The sequence below is a fragment of the Toxotes jaculatrix genome, chromosome 7, assembly GCF_017976425.1.
Source record: "Toxotes jaculatrix isolate fToxJac2 chromosome 7, fToxJac2.pri, whole genome shotgun sequence".
NCBI lineage: Eukaryota > Metazoa > Chordata > Actinopteri > Toxotidae > Toxotes > Toxotes jaculatrix.
In genome coordinates, this window is record NC_054400.1 from 14,288,132 (window position 1) to 14,308,881 (window position 20,750).

At 38.4% G+C, this 20,750-nt stretch overlaps 1 protein-coding gene across 2 annotated transcripts; it reads left to right on the plus strand.

Annotated features, from left to right (window-relative positions):
* The first annotated feature begins 771 nt into the window (after positions 1-771).
* Positions 772-12,358, plus strand: si:ch211-225b11.1 (uncharacterized protein LOC561694 homolog). Of its 2 annotated transcripts, XM_041042984.1 has the most exons (13): positions 772-1,083; positions 2,460-2,594; positions 6,238-6,448; positions 6,696-6,828; positions 7,266-7,400; positions 7,871-7,974; positions 9,090-9,214; positions 9,792-9,904; positions 10,155-10,295; positions 10,442-10,541; positions 10,760-10,860; positions 10,981-11,148; positions 11,661-12,358. In XM_041042984.1, the coding sequence occupies exons 1-13, from the start codon at positions 864-866 to the stop codon at positions 11,772-11,774; spliced, it is 1,800 nt and encodes a 599-aa protein (XP_040898918.1). In that variant the 5' UTR covers positions 772-863; the 3' UTR covers positions 11,775-12,358. The 2 variants fall into 2 exon arrangements, with proteins under 2 accessions (XP_040898918.1, XP_040898919.1); XM_041042985.1 differs by lacking the exons at positions 772-1,083; positions 2,460-2,594 and adding an exon at positions 2,615-4,871.
* Positions 12,359-20,750: the final 8,392 nt, after the last annotated feature.

Genomic DNA, 20,750 nt, shown 5'->3' on the forward strand with positions numbered 1-20,750 from the left:
CTTAGTGATTGTCATCTCTGCGCACAAAAGACCGTCACAGCCCTGGTCATCAAAATTAACTGTAACTAATCTTTTTTTTTTTTTTAATTTATCATAATTGAAATAGGGTGTTTGAAATTTGCTATGTCATGGCCAAATCTTAGAGCTAAATGAAATGCTGTGTTTTATTATGTAATATGCCAGAACTTCATAAGAATCACAATGTACAACAGAAGCTGTGTTCAGGTAACCACTTTTTCGTTATCTTTCGTATAAAAGGCCTGCAGAAACCATCCTATAGATGAACATGTCCACTGTCACAAAGTATGTGGAGTTGGCAGTTTGAAGTGCTGATGGTGCAAACCAAAAAGTCTCTACCCCACTGGTATGAAAAGTGCAACTTCATGGCCAAAATGTATTTATGTGTTGCATCCAATGCAAAACACTTGGCGTTTTGGAAATCCCTCCATCTACATACTGAACATCGGTTTCAACTCGGCTTTTATTTTGGAAAAAAGGCGCGTCTATAACATCCCTGCTTACTTCACAGTGGTCGAGCCAATGAGGGTGCAAAAGGACGTCTGTAGTTATGTCACATCACACAACACTGAGTTGGCTGAATGGGGAACAGACGCGGTGGGCTCTGCGTGTGCACGTCGTCGGTCATTGTGTTGTAGGGTATCCGTACTGTCTTAATGGCGCGTGTTACTGGCTCTCATTCAAAATCATGAATTATTGTTGAGAAGCCAGATGCTTAAGAAGTTCATTGTCATGGTCTAATCATCAGAGATTTGTCTTTTTTTTTTTTTTTTTTTGTATGATTTCATAAGTGTAGTGCGATAACAAAAGACCCACCACTTTACTCTCATCATTAAGAAGCCGCAATGGAGGTCGGTGTCGAAAATTCAAAGATGCCCTCCGATGAGAGAGATCACGCACTGAAACCCTTGGATCTCAATGTGGTCGCCGGGAGGACTGCGGAGGCAGAGGCTCAGAGACCCACATGGAGTGGGCGGCTGGAGTTCATCCTGGCATCGGTGGGGTACGCGGTGGGACTGGGCAATGTCTGGAGGTTTCCGTACCTGTGCTACAGCAGCGGTGGAGGTGAGTCTACGCAAGAGGTCAAGAATGAAGGCATGCTGGTAAACAAATGTGTATTAACTGGATAGCATAATTTAAAACTGTTTAGTTATATCCCACAAACGCACAAAAACAAACAAACAAACAAAAACAGCTTTAATAGCCTTTTGGGATGTGTCATTTACTCACTTTGCCCTTAAAGCCTATAGCATTAAGAAGAGTCACATGCAGGCTACATGAATGGCTCTTTATAGAACAGTTGTAGTCTCAGTCATTACAGAAAGCAGCCGCATTCACAGCCACTTGTTAGACTGTGGAAGTTAAGATAATGCAAAATTTGCTCGGTTCAGTGTTCCTCTACCATATCATTGATTGATCATCCAACCATCCATCCATCCATTCATTCTGTAAACTACTTACTTTGGATGTCTGCAACCCATCTCCGCACATACTGTGCAAGATGAAGCAAGGTACATCTGGGCTGGTTGCCAAGTCTGTAACAGAGCTCACACATACATGTTCACACTCACATTCACACCTTCTCTTAATTTTAGTGTAGCCCCCAGGCCATCTGCATGTCTTCGGACTGTGGGGAGAAAATGGGAACATGTGAACAGGATCCACTATTTAAACCTGACGTAGCCATATTTTAGGGGGATGGGGGTAAAATATGTTTTCTTCATTTAAAGGTTGTTGGAGCAGAAATAACTTAAGTAGACTTTATTGCTTTTGTGAAACCTGAAAATATTCTCACCCCAATGTTCTACACTGCAGAAGAAGCAATAGCTGTACGGAATAACTGTACGCAAATTCTGTCTCTTAGTCATGATTTTTTTGTATTGTAAGAAGAACTCAGCAAGACTCAACATAGAAACTGTTTAGATGTTTTTAAGCAAGAGCTTCAACTTTATCAGTGCGCTTTTATATTCACTGTATTGGTGTGGGTGTGCACTAATAAGCCATCAAGCCTGCATTTATTAATAAAAGAAAGTCATTCATAAATGATAGTTGCCCAGATATGAGTATTATCCCTGAGACTAAACGGTTAAACAGCCATTGGGATGTGTTTTATCCTGATTAAAAGACAAAGCAAGCTCTGTATATTGAAGATATTTACCATGTGGGTTCAAAACCTGGCATCTCTGAAATTAGCTTCTACCAATACATTACCACAGTTTATTAGTGATTGGTTAGAATTATTTAAAAGCTGATTAACCAATTATGAAGTCACCAGTAACAACTTAGAAACCTGTTATATAGTAAGTGAATATACTTTATCTAGCACCTACCACATCACATTGATCTCTTGAGGCAGCTTTATACATACTCATATATCAACATATTCAGGTGATACTGAAAGTATCAGCTGCCCACTGTTCTTTCCTGTTCTTCTGATTCAGGCGCCTTCATGGTCCCTTATCTCACCATGGTGTTCCTGTGTGGCATTCCTCTGCTCTTCATGGAGTTTGCCATCGGGCAGTACACTCGTTTAGGGCCAGTTCATGCTCTCGCCAAAATTTGTCCTTTGTTAAAAGGTGAGTGACTCTGATGAATTTTCCTTCATCAACAGACATTTTTTAAAAATTGGTATTGGAACATGTATACAAATGCCTAAAACATATATGTGTGCATGTGTCAGTGTTGTGCTCATTTCTAAATGCAATAAATGCAATATATCACTCGTGAATTCTTACCAAGTATGTGCATAACTAACAGGTGCGTCCTCTCTTACTTTTAGAAAACAAATCTCTTTTAAACTCAGAGGTCAGATTTTATCAACAAAAGGATATTCCCAGAAATCAGGGAAATTGAAAATACGCACACCAGAGAAAGGAACTTTGTGCCATTATTTACGTCATCTTATTTAACATGAAAGGGCAATAAACTGCTTATATGGGACATGTGTCAGGGAATGAGGGTTTACTGTTTTGTTTTTTTGGGTTGACTACATTTTTGAAATGAGAAACTGTACTCATTAAAACTTTTAATAGTAAATTCCAGTGTACAGCTGTCACCATAAAAATGTTACTACAATCCACTGTTGAACAAATCATCAGCCAAAAAAGTTAATTCTTAACCATCAGTCCCAGTTGATCAACACAGAATCTAAACAAAGAGCTCCACATCATTCTTGGAGAGGACCAAGAAATAAAATAGAAAACAAGAACTAAACAAATGAAAGAATAGAAGTAGCATGCTATGGTGTACTAACACATTTTACCACAGGCATGATTGCTTAATTAATATAGTAAATTTAATGTAATAAACATATTGTGAAAGGTATCAGTAGTTCCTATACTGATGTATAGATGTAACAAAACTCATGTGTATTTGCTGTTCCCATTAACACATGGTTGTCAGAACACAACGTTGATAACTTGACAAAAGCTCTGACTCACAGGTGCATAAAGAAAAATTAAACAAACAGCGATAGTCTATATTCATTATATCAATACAGGGAGTACAGTAGATCCTTCTAAAGGGGAGGTGTGCAGTGAAATCTCGCCCAGTCATGTATTTAAAGCCAGTGTAAAGGCTTCAGGAGTGGCCTGGTAATGTATGAAGAATGTGAGAGACAAAACTGAAAAACATGTCACAACAGGTGTTGTTCATGTGACTTACTGACCATAACATTTCTCCTCTCCGCTAATGCTCAGCTTGCCTCCAGCCACAAGGCTGAGGAGGCATATAGTTGCCATGTCCTGCACAAAATGCAACAAATTCCACATCTAACTAAACAAATACTTAATGATTACTGTAGGGAAATGATCGTATTTCTGTTGTGTTGTCTGGGCCACAAAGACTTGTGCTTCCCCACATCTCGCGTAAAGAAAGAAAAAAATCTTCCGAGATGGACAAATCTTTATTCAGTTTTTAATAAACCTGCACAAATGCTGTTACAAAAATGCATTTGGATGAACTGTGTCAGTAGTAACTTGTCATATTGTAAGTGATAAAATGTCGTCTGTTTGATACATTTTTATGTATTTTTACATTTGCCAAAGGGTTTGACTGTTTGTCAGGGCATCTACAAAATGCCATCATTTCAGTCAGACTTGATGGGATGTTAGACCAGGAGCTAAGAAACAAGCCTTTTAGCTTTTGAGAGATTTTTTTTTTTCACTTTGTGAGATAGGACATTTTTGAACATTTTTGCTACTTTCTCACGACCTCCTGCTTTAATTAAATGAAAAAAAAATCTTTTATCCAATGATCCTCTGCCATTGCGTGTTTGATACTCCAAATTCCAGATGAGAATTTAAAATTGATCATTACTTAATCCCAGTGAAGGCAGGTGATGTTCTTTTTGAGTGCCTCTAAGTTTATATGAAAATCTGCTTTTTTCCTGTCTAATAAATGAATTGTTTTCACATGTTGATGGAGGAGAACTTGTTCATTTATAGTCACTACAATCGATGTCTTTTTTGACCTCTTTATTTTCAATAGTGCATTCTCTGAGACTGAATGCATTTTTAAATTCACAAGAAAGAAATGATCAGAAAATTTGACCATGAATCAATATTCTTAAATTCTGCAAATCATGTGTGGATTCAGAGAGCACTGACAGTCACGTGGCAGCTCATCAAACTTGATTATCGTCAAAATCAAACAAGAGCCCAGCCATCAACAATCAGTACTTGTGGGTGTGAACTGAAAATGCTCTCTATCTTGTTCTAACTTTTTCTCCATAGTTTTCTTATCTCCTTAAAAACAGAGATTATCTACCCGGTCAAAACGAATGGGTCCTTCACTTGATTTATCGCTCATTTCTTCCTGGTTAATGCTCTGGGCTAAACAAGGGCCAAAAGCAGGTAGCTTTTTTTCTGTATGTTCTTTTTGAATGATTTCCCTGTGCAACTGCAAGTCCAGTTTACTGTGATGTGCGTGTGATCAGTGATTTAGATGCCCGCAAATGTCATTTTAATCACTCAGGACTTTGTTGATTGTCTGCTTTGTTTCAGTGAGGGCATCAAGTGGAGAGGTGAGGCATGACAGGGTAATAGAACTAAAGACAGGAGAGGATAGCACTAAATGATTCCCTCCATCTTTGTCTGCGCTGCCTCGTTTTTGAGTCCAGCAGACCTGATATGGTTTGGCAGTTTAAAATGACACATCACTACGCCACTTGGAGTGTGTCTGATGTACCAGTCAACCATGTGAGCTAGATGTGTGGTGTGAAAGAGGAAAACAGGCAGTAACAAAGGAAGGAGCGCTTAACGTGGACCATACTCAGTGGTTCTAGTTGATCCTGGAGCTTAGAGGGGGGCTTCCTTTGGCTCTGTCATTATGTTGACACAGAGCTGTTTTTCAGCAACTTCCCCTTCCAATTTACCAGAAAGGGAAATCGGATCCAATGGAGCATAGCATTCCAGCCTTTCCACAACAAGTAGAAAAGAAAGTCTTTTCAGGAGTTTTTATATATCTCAGAAAAACAGCAGAGAGACATTCGCATCAAAGACAGTGCTTTTGTTTCAAGCACAAATGTCAAGGACAACAAAGATGGCAAAGATAACGTCATGCAAACGTGATGAAATATTTTATCTTGGATACTTCATAAGCAGCCCTCCTGTATTTAAAAAGGTTCAGGTTTAAACCTGTCTGCTCTACTGAAGTGCCCTTGTGCAAAATAATAAACCTCTACATGCTCTAGAGGCCAGGCTCTTTAGCTGAGTCATTGCTCTGAATTCCCTGAGGAGGAAACACACATATGGTACACACAAACACCCCAACCTGAAACCTGACACACAGCTTAGAACCATAGGTGTTAAAAGAGTGAATAATTTACATCTGTTGCAGGACTTTGATCTCACCTTTACTCATTTTAGGCCAGAACTTGTTATATTCACCAGCGACAGTGGAATTTTTAATCCATGGCTCCAGGAATGTCTTTTATCTGTGGCAGAGTTTGCCTCACTTCATATTGGCCCCCACTGACCAGAGATTACCCCGTGACACTGGCTCTTCTCTGTTGTCTATCTTTATGTGAAGCCCTAGATTAATATTTTTTATCCTTCACCCCAAATAATTGACTCTTCACAGCAAAACAGGGAGTTCGAGGGTGATTTTATAACAGTTTTAAGAAGCAAAGTGTGCAATTTCCTCCCCTACAGATGCCATGACTTCTGCAGAGTCGTCTCTCACTTTGTGTCTTTTCCCTCGCTGCATGTTGCTCTGCAGGTGTTGGTCTGGCCACAGTTGTTATCTCATTTGTGTTCTCCACGTACTACAATGTGCTCATGAGCTGGGCACTTTACTATTTCTTCAAGTCGTTTGGAGCGACGCTTCCCTGGGTGTCCTGCAACAACACTTGGAATGTTGTCGAAAACTGTTCCAGTGGTTTCTCCGGCAACGCCACCCATCTGCAGTCTGCCAGTCAACAGTTCTTCGAGTGAGAAGACTTCACTTCCTTTGTAACTGCAGAAATATACTGTATCTATACATTTCAGTGTTAAAATTTTCTTAAATAAATAACACTTTTCCAGTTTCCTTAAACTGAAATAATTCAGTCATGTATTTGGTGTTATAGAGAAATACTTAAAACCAAGGCTAAAATATTAAACCAAGTTTTAGTTGCTTTAAGGATACTGTAAAGGTAATCACTTTCTATTTTAACTCTTTTTTCCCCCTTTTTTCAGTCACAAACTTCTGGAGAAAACTGGTGGCATTGAAGAAGCTGGTGGCCTTCGCTGGGAACTCTTTGGCTATCTCCTTATTGCCTGGGTCATCGTATACTTATGCATATTTAAAGGAGTCAAATCCACTGGCAAGGTCAGTATAATGTTGCCTCTCTGCCACATGTGTTTATGCATAGTGGTGATGATGAGTCTTTTGATAATCCCATTCTTTGATTTCATTCTTTGAAAGATAAAGAAATTTGTACAATACACTTTTCATGTGTATAGTGTAGAACACACAAGACAAAGCAAACATGTTTGCTTAGACAACTCAGAGTTAGGGCATGATCAAATGAAACAGAGGAGAACTTTGAAGATTGAAATTGGATAATCTATCAACACACATGTTCCTTCATACAATTTCAGAAAGTTTGAGGTGATGTGATTAAACTACAGTGACTGTGCCCCACATATCATCTTCACTGTTGTCGCTGAAAATAGGTCCACCATCGCTCAACTGTCACAACTTGACCAGACCCAACAAACGCATGCACTGATCAATTTCTGCTCTTCGCTGTTTGTGTCACACAGGTTGTGTATTTCACTGCTGTATTTCCATACTTCATCCTTTTCGCCCTGCTCATCAATAACGTGCAGCTTCCTGGAGCCAAAAATGGCATCCTCTTCTTTGTGACACCTGTCTGGAGCAAACTGTTTGAAGTAAAGGTGGGATTCTGTGAATGAATGAGTAACACAACAACATGTACAAGTACACATTGGCACCAGATAGTAGAACTTTTAAATGTTCAAATCAAATTGATTATTACCTCCCACATTAGTGATTGACAATGGTATCAATTCCATATTTAACTTGACTGTGTATCTGAAACAGAGGTGAATTTAATGCAAACATCATTAATTTTCGTAGACTGCTTAGGCTGTTTTCAAAGAAAATATCCAAGTCTGGTCTAACTACAACAGGATCTCTCTTGACTCCTTAATAGCACAGGAATAAGTAAGCTGAATACTAACGGCTCTGAGACAAGTTCAACTTAGGTTGCGTACTGTAAATGTAAACAGTCATTCTGTGACTTCTGTGTCATTTTCCTGGGCCTTTAAAACAAAATGAAACAAAACAAAATTAAATGAAACAATACTAAAGCTCCTTTCCATGCTCTTCTTTATCTCCATCATAGGTGTGGGTTAATGCAGCTGCCCAGGTGTTTAACTCCATTGGAATAGCATTTGGCTCCATGATTTCGATGGCTAGTTACAACAAGTTCAACAACAACATTCTCAGGTAAATATTTTGTATTCATTTCTGGGACTCCCAGTATTGATATTATACTTAAACATGTTAACAGCACCTTCTTTATGTAACAAGACAAATACTGCAGTCATATCAATGTTGATTTCTTTGTTTTCTTTCTCTTAGTATGCATTTTAGGTCACTGTCACAGAGCAAAAACACAACTGATTTCAATTCTAAATACATTACATTAAAAAATGTCATGCCCTTCATCACAAATGATTCCAACACACTGTCCACTGTACAGTGGACAGTGTGTTGTGAACAAGGAGCATGAACAGCAAGTGCTCTCAGCTGGAAAGATTATTTATGGAAGGAGTTCCATTTTTGGTCCTCTCTTTCTAAATTTCGAAAATTTGCACTCTGTCTGCTAAAAGACATGATGAGGAGCGTTTCTGTATTGCATGTACTTCAGTTAAGTTCAATGTTTATATAGCTTAACATACATTATCCAAAGGCACATTACAGAATAAGGTCAAGACCTTAAAATATTATAGAGAGAATCCCAATGGTTCCCACCATGAGCAAACACTTGGCAATGGTGAAGAGGAAAAACTTTTAAAAGAAAGAAACATCCAACAGAACCGGACTCAGGCTGGGCAGTAAACAAACACAGGGATTGTTCTGGGCGTACCTGAGCCAGCCCTAACTATAAGCTTTATCAAAAAGGCAGGTTTTAAACCTAATCTTAAATATTAAAGAGGGTGTCTGCCTCCCGAACCCAAACTTTAAATTCTATTCTGGACTTCACAGGGAGTCAGTAAAGTGTTAAAGACCAAGTACAATAACTTCAGATGTGTCTGAATGTAGAAGTAAAAAAATACAGGTCATTCAGGACTTTCTGTGTTTCAGACATGCCTGACTTTTGACTATCAGGGGAGATAAATGCATAAAATAGACCCTGCCCTACATTATTTACCTGCCAGAGACAGATTTTACCTTCATGTCCATTGTTTTTGACAATACGAGAGCTTGGTGACCTTGTGGAAAATATTAAAACAGCTATCTTGATAATCAAATGGCTGTTTCATAATCCAGTAACTTTGTCTTCCTGCGTTTGTCGGATACTGGAACTGGATTGAAACTGTTTATTCTTTTTATCCCAGGGATGCTTTGATTGTGTCAATTACTAACTCGTGCACTAGCATCCTGGCTGGCTTTGTGATCTTCTCAGCAATTGGCTACATGGCTCATATACATAACCTACCAGTGGACAACATCGCTACAGATGGTAAGCATCAAGCCTGGACAGATCTTTGCACCACAGTGACATAGCTTTGTTTGAGTTTAAGCATCTAAACAGGAAGACAAAATCATGGCCTTGATATGTAATACATACACGCCAGGATATTTCTCCATAGAGATGATCATACAAATAAATAGATACCAAACTCTACTAGAGTGTAAGAACTTGTTTTTATCCTTTGTGTTTTTAAAAGGATTGAACAAATGAGATATAACATGTTAATCAGTGAGCTTTACAGGTGCGGGTAGGTAGGTTTTGTTATCTTTCCACAGAGCCAGGCTACCTGTTCCCCACTGTTTCCAGTCTTAATGCTAAGATAATCTAGCTGGCTACTGGGGCCTTCTCATATTTACTGTGCAGACATGAGAGTGGCATCAATCTTCTCATTATTATCATTTATGATGTGTTGTTAATTATCTAAACATTAGTGATCACTAAAGTCAGTTTGCTAATTCCTCTGGGGACCATGAATGTCCTTAGATATTTTTAGGTATTTCAGAACATTTTCATGCTCATCCTCTTCTGTAAAACTAACAACACCTTTTCTATATCATGTTTTCAGGTCCTGGTTTGGTGTTTGTTGTGTACCCTGAGGTCCTCTCCACCATGCCCGTTTTTCAGCTGTGGGCCTCTCTGTTCTTCTTTATGCTGCTGTGTCTGGGCCTGGACAGCCAGGTAAACAATACTGCATTGCATTTTTAGCAACAAATTTGGACTTTTGCACATTTGAATCTGTTTTTGCAAGAAACATTCACACGTGTATCAATAAAACCGAAGCCAGGGAGATTTTGTTTTGCATAGGCTCATAATTGCGCCCAACACACAAATGCAAGAATCTCTTTAATTCAAAACAAGTCAAAAGGAAACAAGTTTTACACATGAAATGGGATAACTGTTATAAACTATTGTATTGTGTGTGCTGTAGTTTGCAACTGTTGAGGTGGCGGTGACGTTCATAAAAGATGAGTTTGGGACCAAACTTCTGCGTTTCATAAAAAGAGAAGAGCTGCTAGCCCTGACTGTGTGCATCACCTGCTTTGTCTTAGGGATTCCTCACATTACTAAGGTACAGTAAGAAACATCAAAACTCTTTTACTTCTCAGAGGAACATGTTAGAGGATATTTGGTAAACTACATGTGTCACCAGTTCCATCACTGGTGACAGCTGTTTTCTCATTTCAGTCTTTTCATCTCTTTCTGTCTCTTGCACAGGGAGGTATCTATGTGTTTCAGTTGATGGACCATTACACCGCTGTGGTTTCCCTCATGTTCTTGGCTTTCTTTGAAGTCGTATCCATCTGTTGGATCTTTGGTAAGAGCCAAAGTCCATAAATTCAAACCCAGATATTCTGTTTACATGGTAAATACTTTAGACCTTTAATACTCCCAGAACTTGCTGTGGCTGGTTAATTATTAAATTGAAATTAAACTGAATTCTAAACATCTTTGATCTTTAAAATGTAAGGAAATGCATTAGTGGTTTGTGTTTTTTTTCCAAGTGTTAAATCAGCACTTATCTTTTTTTGTCAGGTGTCTCACGTGTTTCCTTAATGGTCAAAAGGATGCAAGGAAAAACTCCAAACATCTACTTCCGCTTCTGTTGGCTGCTGCTCTGTCCTATTTTGGTGCTGGTGAGGTTTTAACTATCTGAATACAACCTCCACAGATTCTTAATTGTAGCACAGAAATGGTCAGAATAATCACATTAATAATGAAGTTTGTGTATAACGCAATCATTTTTTTCCACATAGTGCATACTGACCTCCAGCATTGTCCAGTACACTCCCGTTCACTATGGGAAGTACACTTATCCAGTGTGGGCTGAATGGGTTGGCTGGGGCATTTCACTGATCTCAATAGTGTGGATCCCACTTGGTGCTATTCAAGAGATCTACAACAACAAAGGCTCACTTCTTCAGGTCAGTCTAAGACAAATGTGCACAATGACAATGCTAACATACCTCAGCAGGTATTATGTTTACCATGTTCACAATTGTAGTACACTGCGAGGAAAAAAACACTAGATTATAAAATAAACCAAACAAAGTACCAACAAAACAAGACAATGGATTGAATAAGCAAACCGTGAACAAGAATTGACAGGATGAGGGAAACGCTGGTTCTGCTATCGAAAGACAGGACGAACTAGCACAGAACAAAGGGAGACGCAGACAATATATAGACACTAGGTAATGGGGAACAGGTGGAAACAATCAGGGCGGGGAAGACAATCAGACTGGCAGGAACACAAGACGAAGGGCAAGCTACCTGAAACACAAAGGGAGAACAGATTGCAAAATAAAAGCGGAATGCAGTAGACAACATAAGCACAGGACAAAACATAACAAGACCTTATTCCCTCACTGTGACACTTTGTGTTAAACACAAGGTGCATTTGCTTTCCTAAAACTTGGCCTTCTCTAACCCACAGAGACTTAAAACAGCTATGACTCCTACAATAGATCTGGATGCTGAGGATCCCTTGCCAGAAAAACAGAACTTGGACAACCCAACATCAGAAGCCTTGTTGACCTCAGTGGCATGACCAGAGATAAAGCCAAAGTCACATCTGTACATCTGTGCGTATCAAACTCTGTGATACAGTTGGATATTTAATGAAGGGCACGGTTCAGTCATGTTAAGAACTATATTTACTTTGAGGTACTGATTCTTTTAGTTTTGGTTGTAAAACTAACATTTTATTCTTTTGGTTCTACCAAATGACAGTCTTTACTGTATCTTAATCCCACTGTCATATGTTACTCAAAGCATTTATTCTTTGCAGTTGGCCTCAACAGAATGAAAATATCTCTTGCATCTCTTACAAAGTGTACAATGAAAATTTGAGATTTTGTCCGTCATCTAAAGGTTAATTTATTGTAATTTTATTTAAGTATGAGTGATCATGTTCACTCTCTAGACTAATCAGGCGTTCATTCCAACCAAAGATTGAAATGTAAATGATTGTGTCCTCCCCTTTGGTTGATTAATCGGTAAAAAATACATGGTATAGGCGGTGATGTTTTCTCTTGCAACGTGTGATAAATGTCAGTGAGTTTGTGTAGTTGAAGAGTGCATTTTGCTCCTATGGCAATCAGAGGCTTATTTTAAATTAATATATCTATGGTTTGGCAGCTGAACTAATTAGCTGGTGACAGTTTTTTTCAGTTGTAGTGGTTTTGTGCAATTAATTTAGAAATGTTGTTTCTAAGCCCTGTCTTTTAATTGACCAAACAGTAATTGCAATAGCTGTGGAGAGCAAAACCTCATTGATTTTTAGTAGCTAATGGTATGGAAGGGAGCTGAAAACAATGACACTTGAGTGGGTTCAGAAATATTTTAGCCTGTGATTTCCATAATTTTTGAGGGCACCTTTTACATAAAATTAAAACTCTTAAACACACATAAGCAGAAGTATTCAAATAAAAATAAAATCAGAACAGAACCAGACAACATTTTTTGCTCAAAAAAAAAAATTTTTTTTAATACAATTTGTTGCAAAGACTCATTTGTCAATCACTTGTGTTCAGTTACCTCATGGACAATAAGGAGTTAGTGAGTGATGTGATCAGGGAAGCAGGTTAATGTTTTATACCCATGTGTACTGAGCTCAAATACGAAATATGTGACTCAGTGCTTGGATTTTGTATTCTCTCTGCGGGTTGAGGAATGGCTTGATATTTTTCAGTAATTCATTTGACATTATTTTAACTGTCTTGGAGCAGGTAACTCACAAGAGTTTTGGAGATTATAAATGCTGCCTTTGATCTACTGCCATTAAACTGAATTGGGCTAATGAGGGTAGGTAATCCACAGAAGGACAGCACTTATCTGGTAATCTGGTAACTCTCCATTCAGTGGTGCTCCATATTCCTTTGACCCAGTTAATCACTGACAGAGATGTCAAAAAGTTCGTTTTGGTGGAAATATAATTTATTTTAACTCAAGTTTTAACTTTGAGATTGGACAGTAGATTGACCTTATGTCTCAGAGAACGAGTTAGAGTTAGACTGAACCAGATCTTTTTCTCTTAAGTCTAAATTCTGTGTAACACTGGAAGAAAACGGTTCAGTTAGTGTTCAAATGGTGAGCTTTAGGTAATAAATTATGTACATGAACTATCTCAACTGGAAATAACCAGCAGAGATACGTGGGTGATGTGTGTAAAAGTCTCACTTTCCTGTGAGATTGTCTAAAAGGTTGTCCTTACTGTACAGTATGTTCATGGCCTTTTCTGTCTTACTATCAAACAAACCCTCATTTAGTAGTGCCTTTTATGCAAAATTACTGAAAATTATTTTAAAATGATGTAAGAAAGAATTTTCTCAACGAAAATGCACGCATTTTACATCTTGTGACTACTTAAAGGTGAAAATGCTGTCACACCAGTTTTGAATTTGTTTCATATTTGTTAAGGAAACTAACCTGGAAGTTGACAAAATAATGAATCTGGGGCTTAAAAAGTTCTGTTTTTTGAAGATTACACAAGAGAACCATCTGTTTCATAGAAATTAATGTTACCAGCCTCAAGTGCCTTTCATGACTTTTTTCTTAAAATAATCTATATTTAATGAGACAACCAAAACTTTTATTTAAGATATTGCATACTATTCTTGTTATAAAGTGCATTATTTTACTTTGTCATTATAATACCTATAATGTATAATAGTTTTTGTTTTTTTTAATGCGCAAGGATGATCTAGAAGCACTGTTAAAACATAAAAGGTTACTGTTTACGCTTTTTAGTTATTGAAGGTTTAATATGATCTACATACAAATTGCAATGGGCTATTAACATAATTCCGCTTTTGAAAAAAATCCACAGTGATGATCTTGCTTAGAAATTATATTTCAGTCAGCTTTTATAGTCAGCTGCAGACTCCCTTTGTTCCATGAAACAAGATTTTAATCAAATTTCCACTGTGTTATGATGTGTGGTGTATAACATTTTGTTAAATAAAAAGCCTTAATTTTTGCTCTGGTGTCTTCTGGATTACAGCTTCATATAGTCACTGGGTGGCAGCATTAGAGCAGGAAATGCAAAGTGGGACATGAGGAATCTTTGCATAACGGATCTGCTTCAGTATTTCCACCTATCAGTATCAAAACTGCCACATACATTTGAATTGAATTATTTTGTTGCAGGTATTTGAATTATTTGGTCACAAAATAAGAGTAGGAGAAAGGCGAAAATTTAAAGCATACTGACAAAAAAGCATACTGACAAAAAACATTCCAGCTATGCAATATTGCTTTGACATTATTATTAGTATGATTTGCTGCAGTGAATGTAGTAGTAAAATAGTTTAATTATTTTTTTTAAATAATGTATTGCGTGTTAATAGAGTTGATGGCAGTCGTGCAGTAGGACATTATTTCATTGAAACTGCCTACCAGCATCAGCAGTGCATATATTTTCAGAATGAATGACCCCATTGGGAATTGAACCATATCTTCTGGTGTTACTGGCTCTGTGGTCATCACACTGAGCTGCACGACGAGAGCACAGCTGAATGCAGTGCCCTAAGAGGTTTGGAAGTTAATTAGACCCTTGTCGTAGAGTGCTGCAGCAGCGCCCTTAGCAGAACTGTACGTTAATCAATACTCTCTTCCTGCTTCCCTCATGACAGAACGTATCATCGGCACTAAATTAGCGCTGGGAGCGCTGTTTGATCAATAGCCATAGACAGTTCAGCTCAAGGGGCAGTAAATTAATGGGTATACATGGCAGAGGGGAAGTGTTTGTGAGCCTGAATGGGCAATGAAGAGGGAGATGGGTCACTGTCTAAGTCCTGTTGCGGGGTGTGAAGACATTTATCTGTGCCAGGCAAAGAGTTAAACCAGCAGCTGAGCCTTGTGTTGGAGCTGTTTCAGATCTTGTCTAACCTTTCTTGAGCAAAAGTAAATTGTGCAGTGGGCCAGAAAATCCACTGGTGCATCTGATCATCTCTGCTACACACTCTGTAATAGCTGTGCCTGAAAAAGGGGGGCAAAAAACTGGCACACCGCCTGTAAAGAAATTTGAAATTTCACTCCCCCTGTGACCACTTAAGGTCTCTTTTACTCCTTCTCTTCTCCATTGTTACACTCTCTTATTTTAGTTTTTCCTTGCAGTGTACTGTGTGAAGGGAAGAGGATCCCATCTGTTTTTATTTCAGTGAGCATGCATATATGTGTGTGTGTGTGTGTGTGTGTGTGTGTGTGTGTGTGTGTGTGTGTGTGTGTGTGTGTGTGTGTGTGTGTGTGTGTGTGTGTGTGAGAAGATGATTAAGCAAAGAAAGCAGAGATCAAGGTTGATTACATAGTGCTACTGGTCATGGGTGTGGTGCAGGGAATAATATGAAGTAATACATCCACAGAGGGGCGTTTTACCTCATCATTAACCACTCCACTTCATCGTGATGATACGACTGCAGCCTCTGGTTCTTCATCTGAGGAATCTACAGCAGTTGCTGTATAATTTCTCTAAGCATATGCTTGTGAGGAGGATGCCACCCATATGTCTAAAGACAATTAAAACCCTTGTGTCTTTTGTTTTTTTCTGGAGCTGCAGTGCTTACAGCTTCTACAATATTTTGTTATTACCTAAAAAAAAAAACATACAATGGCAACATTAAAAACAATGTACATGGCTGAAATGTATTGAATCAAGCTTGAAAACAATTATATCACTGAGTTGCACACATCTGTCCAGTATAATAATAATAATAATAATTGTAAATATCACATTACAGTTATAAATAGACACATAGATAAATATAGAAAACATATATGAATATACAAAGAGTATAAAAGAGATAAGTAAGTAACAAACAAACATGGAAACAAAAACACTATGGTGTATAAAAATTAGTCTTTAAAAAAGTTTTAAAAGAAGACACTGAGATCGCTTGTCTAATTCCCAATGAAAGGCTAATCCAGAGTTGTGGAGCTCACATGGCAAGCACCTTGCTGCCCTCTGTCTCACACCTTGCCCTAGGGACAGACAGCAACAGCTGGTCAGCAGATTTGGGACTATGAGCAGAGGTGTAAGGGGTAAGAAGGTCAACAAAGTAGGATGGGGGCAAGGCCGACCAGTGCCTTAAAGGAAAGCAGTAGAATTTTACAATCAATTCAGTGCAAGGAGGTGAGAACAGGGGTAATGCTTTTCTGTTCTGTTATTTTTCTGTATTTTGTACGAGCTGGATATGATTGATCAGTCTCTGTGGCAGTCCAACAAATAATGAGTTACAATAATCAAGGTGGCTAGAGACAAAACTGTAGGAGGGCAAAGAGATCTGAGATTGAATAATGTCAGTTTTGCTAATAAAGAATCTTAAGAAACATTCACAGGTGATGTTGTCTCATGATAATTGGTCTTTGTAAGACAGAGTACTGTGTTTACTGTATTAAATAAAAGTTTGGGTCTATGGCTGTGTTTGAATATGATATCAGAAAAATATCTGGTTGTCTGCTTTGACACACTTTGGGTATTTAGCCAGACAGTATCTTAGGTGTTGGTGAGCCACTTGGAGTTTGTCTTGTTTCCATTTATGTGCTGCTCTCATGCATCTCCGCCTAACTGCACGAACTATGGACTTAAACCAGGGCTAAGCTTTGATTTTTCCTTTTCTAACTTTGTAAGGGGCAGTTGAGTTGAGATTATTACTGCAAGTGGAATTGAACACTGTGACCAGTTCTTCTGAGCCCAGACCAGCAGGGAGAGCTTTAATGAGAGCAGAGGAGAAAGCATCTGAGAACTGGCAGGCAATGAGATGAGTAACAGATCTGTAATAGTTTCCTGGTAAATTGGTGTTAAGGGTCTGGGGGCAATGATCAGATAAACTTACATTGTTTAACTGGATACTGGGGACCAGAATACCCAAAGTTAAGTCCAATTTTTCATTTTTGGAAAAGGTATAAGTATTAAATCATTCAGTTAGTAAATTTGAAAGCACATATTTTACACTGCAGCTGTCATATGTACACCATCTACAAATACATAGAAGGGAAAATATTGTGTCTCTTTTTCCTGTGACCTCTGTGGTAGCTTGTTGGGGGTTTTTTTTTTCAGCAAGTTGAATGTACATAACAGATCAAATACTTAGTGTGCAACCTCCATGTGGTTTCTGACTTGCATAAAGCATATTTATAGTTTGCAGTGACACTTCACCCCACCTGCAGTCATTAGAAATGTGCTCTCTTTTGTGGTTTATTTGATGTGCATTTAGCTGTGCAGTCTCCAGGCAGAACTGATACATCTGGGCAGTGTGTGGTGGCAGTAACCTATAGAGTGGCAGTGCAGTCAGCATAGGAAAATATGACAAACAAAGGTTTGCATTTAAACTGCAGAGGATGGGAGTGTAAACTGTTGCTGACTTGATTTGCTCTGATTTTCAACCTCATATGCTCAGCCTATTCAGGGGTTTAACATGGCAGTCTCTATACTTAATGCATACAGGATTTGTCCAGTATGTCTGAATAAGCATATTTGTTTATTTTCCATTTCAGCCCATTAAAATGCTAATGAGTATATCTTGCCAACTATTCATATGCAGATAAGAGCTTTTAAGGCTTGGATGCTACAGTGTGCCCCTGCTGCACAGTTGGCTTTGTTTAATAAGGATTTTTTTTGGAGCTTTCTTTCTGGCTGCTTGGGATGTGCATACATAACAAGTCTGTCCCTAAATAGAGCTCACCTCCTGCTGGTAATGAGGCCACAGCTCACGGCATTAGTTGGCCTTTCTCCCAAATAAGAAATGCTGTTATACGCTTACGGAAAGTCAGTTTTTTTGTTTTTTTTTCAGGGAACAGTGAGGACAGCACATCATATTGCTTACTGGCATTTTATTTTCAGTATCCAGAGGTGGGTAAATCAGTAAGATCTCACTAAATTGAGGGCTAACTAATCTGTACATCAGTCTAATTATGTTTTTCAGATGTGATTTCAAATATTAAATATTTGAATATTTTGGGACATGTTCTTCCATTCGTAATGACTGAATTGTGGTAGATGTTGTTTTGTTATATTCATTTTGGGTCAGGGCAGCTGCTTATTTACATATATACAGACTTATTTGGTGTCTGTGTATATCTCACTTAATATGCATGGACTCCACAGCTCAGAACTGATGGCTTACCAAATAATGACTTCTGTATAGAGTGAATGTCTTGCTTTGTGCATCCTGGAGGATGGTATAAAAAGCTGCAGAGCTTCTGCTCGTTCAAAGGAACTTCTGGTGAAGAATTTCATTAGATTTTGAATGAGGCTGGAATAGATGTTGTAGGTGTGGGCATACGAATGAGGAAATTCTGCCTTTTATCTCCCAAAATGTCTGATATATTTTCTGTGTCTGATATATCTTTTTTCTTTGTGTGTTTGGATGCAGGAATAAACTGCTTCTACCAGGCTAATCTAATGAGGTCGCACAGAAATTTCAATATGTCTGGTCTGCTCTCATAAAGCTGGCAGGGAATTGAATTTGGCCCTGAGGTTGATGAAGCTTCTGCATGCCTTTCTACATTTGCACCCCCTTTGGCTTGAGGATGGTGTTGTGTGTGCCTTTATCCAATTTAAATGGATCTTTGTAAAAGACCATCCTAGTTCAATCTATCTTGTTCTTTTTTCCCTTATTTCTGCTGGATTTCATACAACTCTGAAGTCTAAGCTTTCCTTGACTAAAAAAGGTAAAACCAGCTAGGGTCCTAGGATTGATACCTGGGGGACACCTCAAGAAACTATTGAAGCCTTAAGGATGACTAAATGTTGCCTGCTGACTTTGAGATACTATTTGTAGATGCTGTATGACCTGGATGATAATGGTAGTAAAGGGGCCGATGTGCTTTGCCTTCCTCCTGTGTGAGCTTGCACACACCACTGCTACTTTGTTTTTTCTATCTGGAAAGACAGAAACTAGCGGCTAGCTAGTGCTGCTAATCTTGTCATCACACATGGAAGCGCGTCAACAATGGTCATCTTCACAATATACTACCTAGCTAATTAGCTAGCTAACTAGCATAATTAGTAGCAAGAATAGCTAGCTTGCTACTAAGCATCAGAGCATACAAACTAACATATAAACAATAAACTTTTTGATTTTTAAAAATGTATTTATGATTTGTAATGTCCCTACAAAGATATTCTGTGGTCTCCAAGTCAGATAGTCCATAAACATCAGTATCAAGATCTGCTCCACACAATGCAGAAAAAATAAGCATTAATGCCAATCCAGTGTTCAGGTTGAGTGGTGCAGTCAGTCCGTTCAGCATCTGCACAAACAAACATGGTGTTGATTCCTGTTGATCCTCACTGGCTTTTAGTGGAGTTAGAGCAGCGTCAGAATGGGCAGAGAAATCACAGAAGTTAACTTTCCTTTCTTTTTGAGGTCATCTGAACTGATTTATTGTGACAGTGGCAGGAAAAGACAGAAGTGAAGGAGGATGTCACTGTGACGAATTGCACCATGAAGTGGGTCAACTCTCCTGGGTATGCACGCAATGGATGATGGTGACACAACTGAGCTGCCATTTGACAGGTCCTATAAAAATGTTTTCATTCAGTGTTACTAAACAACAGCAAAACAAAAACATTGACTTTCACCAGACACTAAAAATAATTTTTGAAAATGACAAACTGAAAGTTGGTAATTAGACACCCAAGATCATTGGGTATTGTGTGTATGCCTATGAGTTTGGGCATGTCTGTATGTGGGTGAGTGTGAGTGAATTATTTTCACGTGTGTAATTATCAGTAAAGGTCTGGTGTTCTGGGCCTGGCTAAACAATCTGACACCCTGCAATTTTCTGAAGAGACACAAACTCCAATTACCAGAATGAGGTTTTGTTACATGGCATTCAAAAACAAACAAACGCTTCAATGAGCCCAGAAAGAAAATCCTTCTCTATAAAGTAGGTTAATGCACTGTGGGTTTGAGAATGGCAAACATGTTAAAGTCAGCAAACTGGTTTCGGATCGGGAAGCATCAATTAGTTTTCACAACACATGAAGTAATCAGGATTTTGTACCTTCATTATTTTTTCCTTCATTATATTTTGAGGGATAATGTTGCAGCAGGGTTTTGTCATAGTGTTCACTTAAGTGGATTTGATGCTATTGCTCAACTTAACTCAGGAAGACAGTTATTTATTTTATACTTATTTTTAATTTCCTATCCCCAAAGGAAATTTGGAAAGTAGTTTAACACTGGATTTCATCCAGTGACACCAAACAGACTTGGATGAATTTCTGAACAGTGGGAATCCAAACAAATTCAACCCATTTCCTGAATAGTTGTGGTACTATTTGTGACTGTATGTCAGTCTTCTAGCTGTACAATTCCTAAAAGAGATCAACTAAATAGGACATTCCCTGCCATCTCTCTTACAAACACACACAGACACACACAAACATTGTCTGCAGCTCGTCTTTGTCTTTATTGTCACTTATCATCCACACTGCAGTCATTAATAATACAAGACAAGAGTCAGTGCAGACATAAGAGAAGAGGTGGAGCTTTCAGACAGTTTGGCACAAATGAGGGAT

What these genes read in the sequence shown, in the direction of transcription:
- si:ch211-225b11.1 (XM_041042984.1), top strand. Translation starts at nt 864, where the DNA reads ATGGAGGTCGGTGTCGAAAATTCAAAGATGCCCTCCGATGAGAGAGAT. An exon ending in TCTGTCCTATTTTGGTGCTG is followed by an intron (nt 10,861 to 10,980) that starts GTGAGGTTTTAA and finishes TTTTCCACATAG; the next exon opens with TGCATACTGACCTCCAGCAT. An exon ending in ACAAAGGCTCACTTCTTCAG is followed by an intron (nt 11,149 to 11,660) that starts GTCAGTCTAAGA and finishes TCTAACCCACAG; the next exon opens with AGACTTAAAACAGCTATGAC.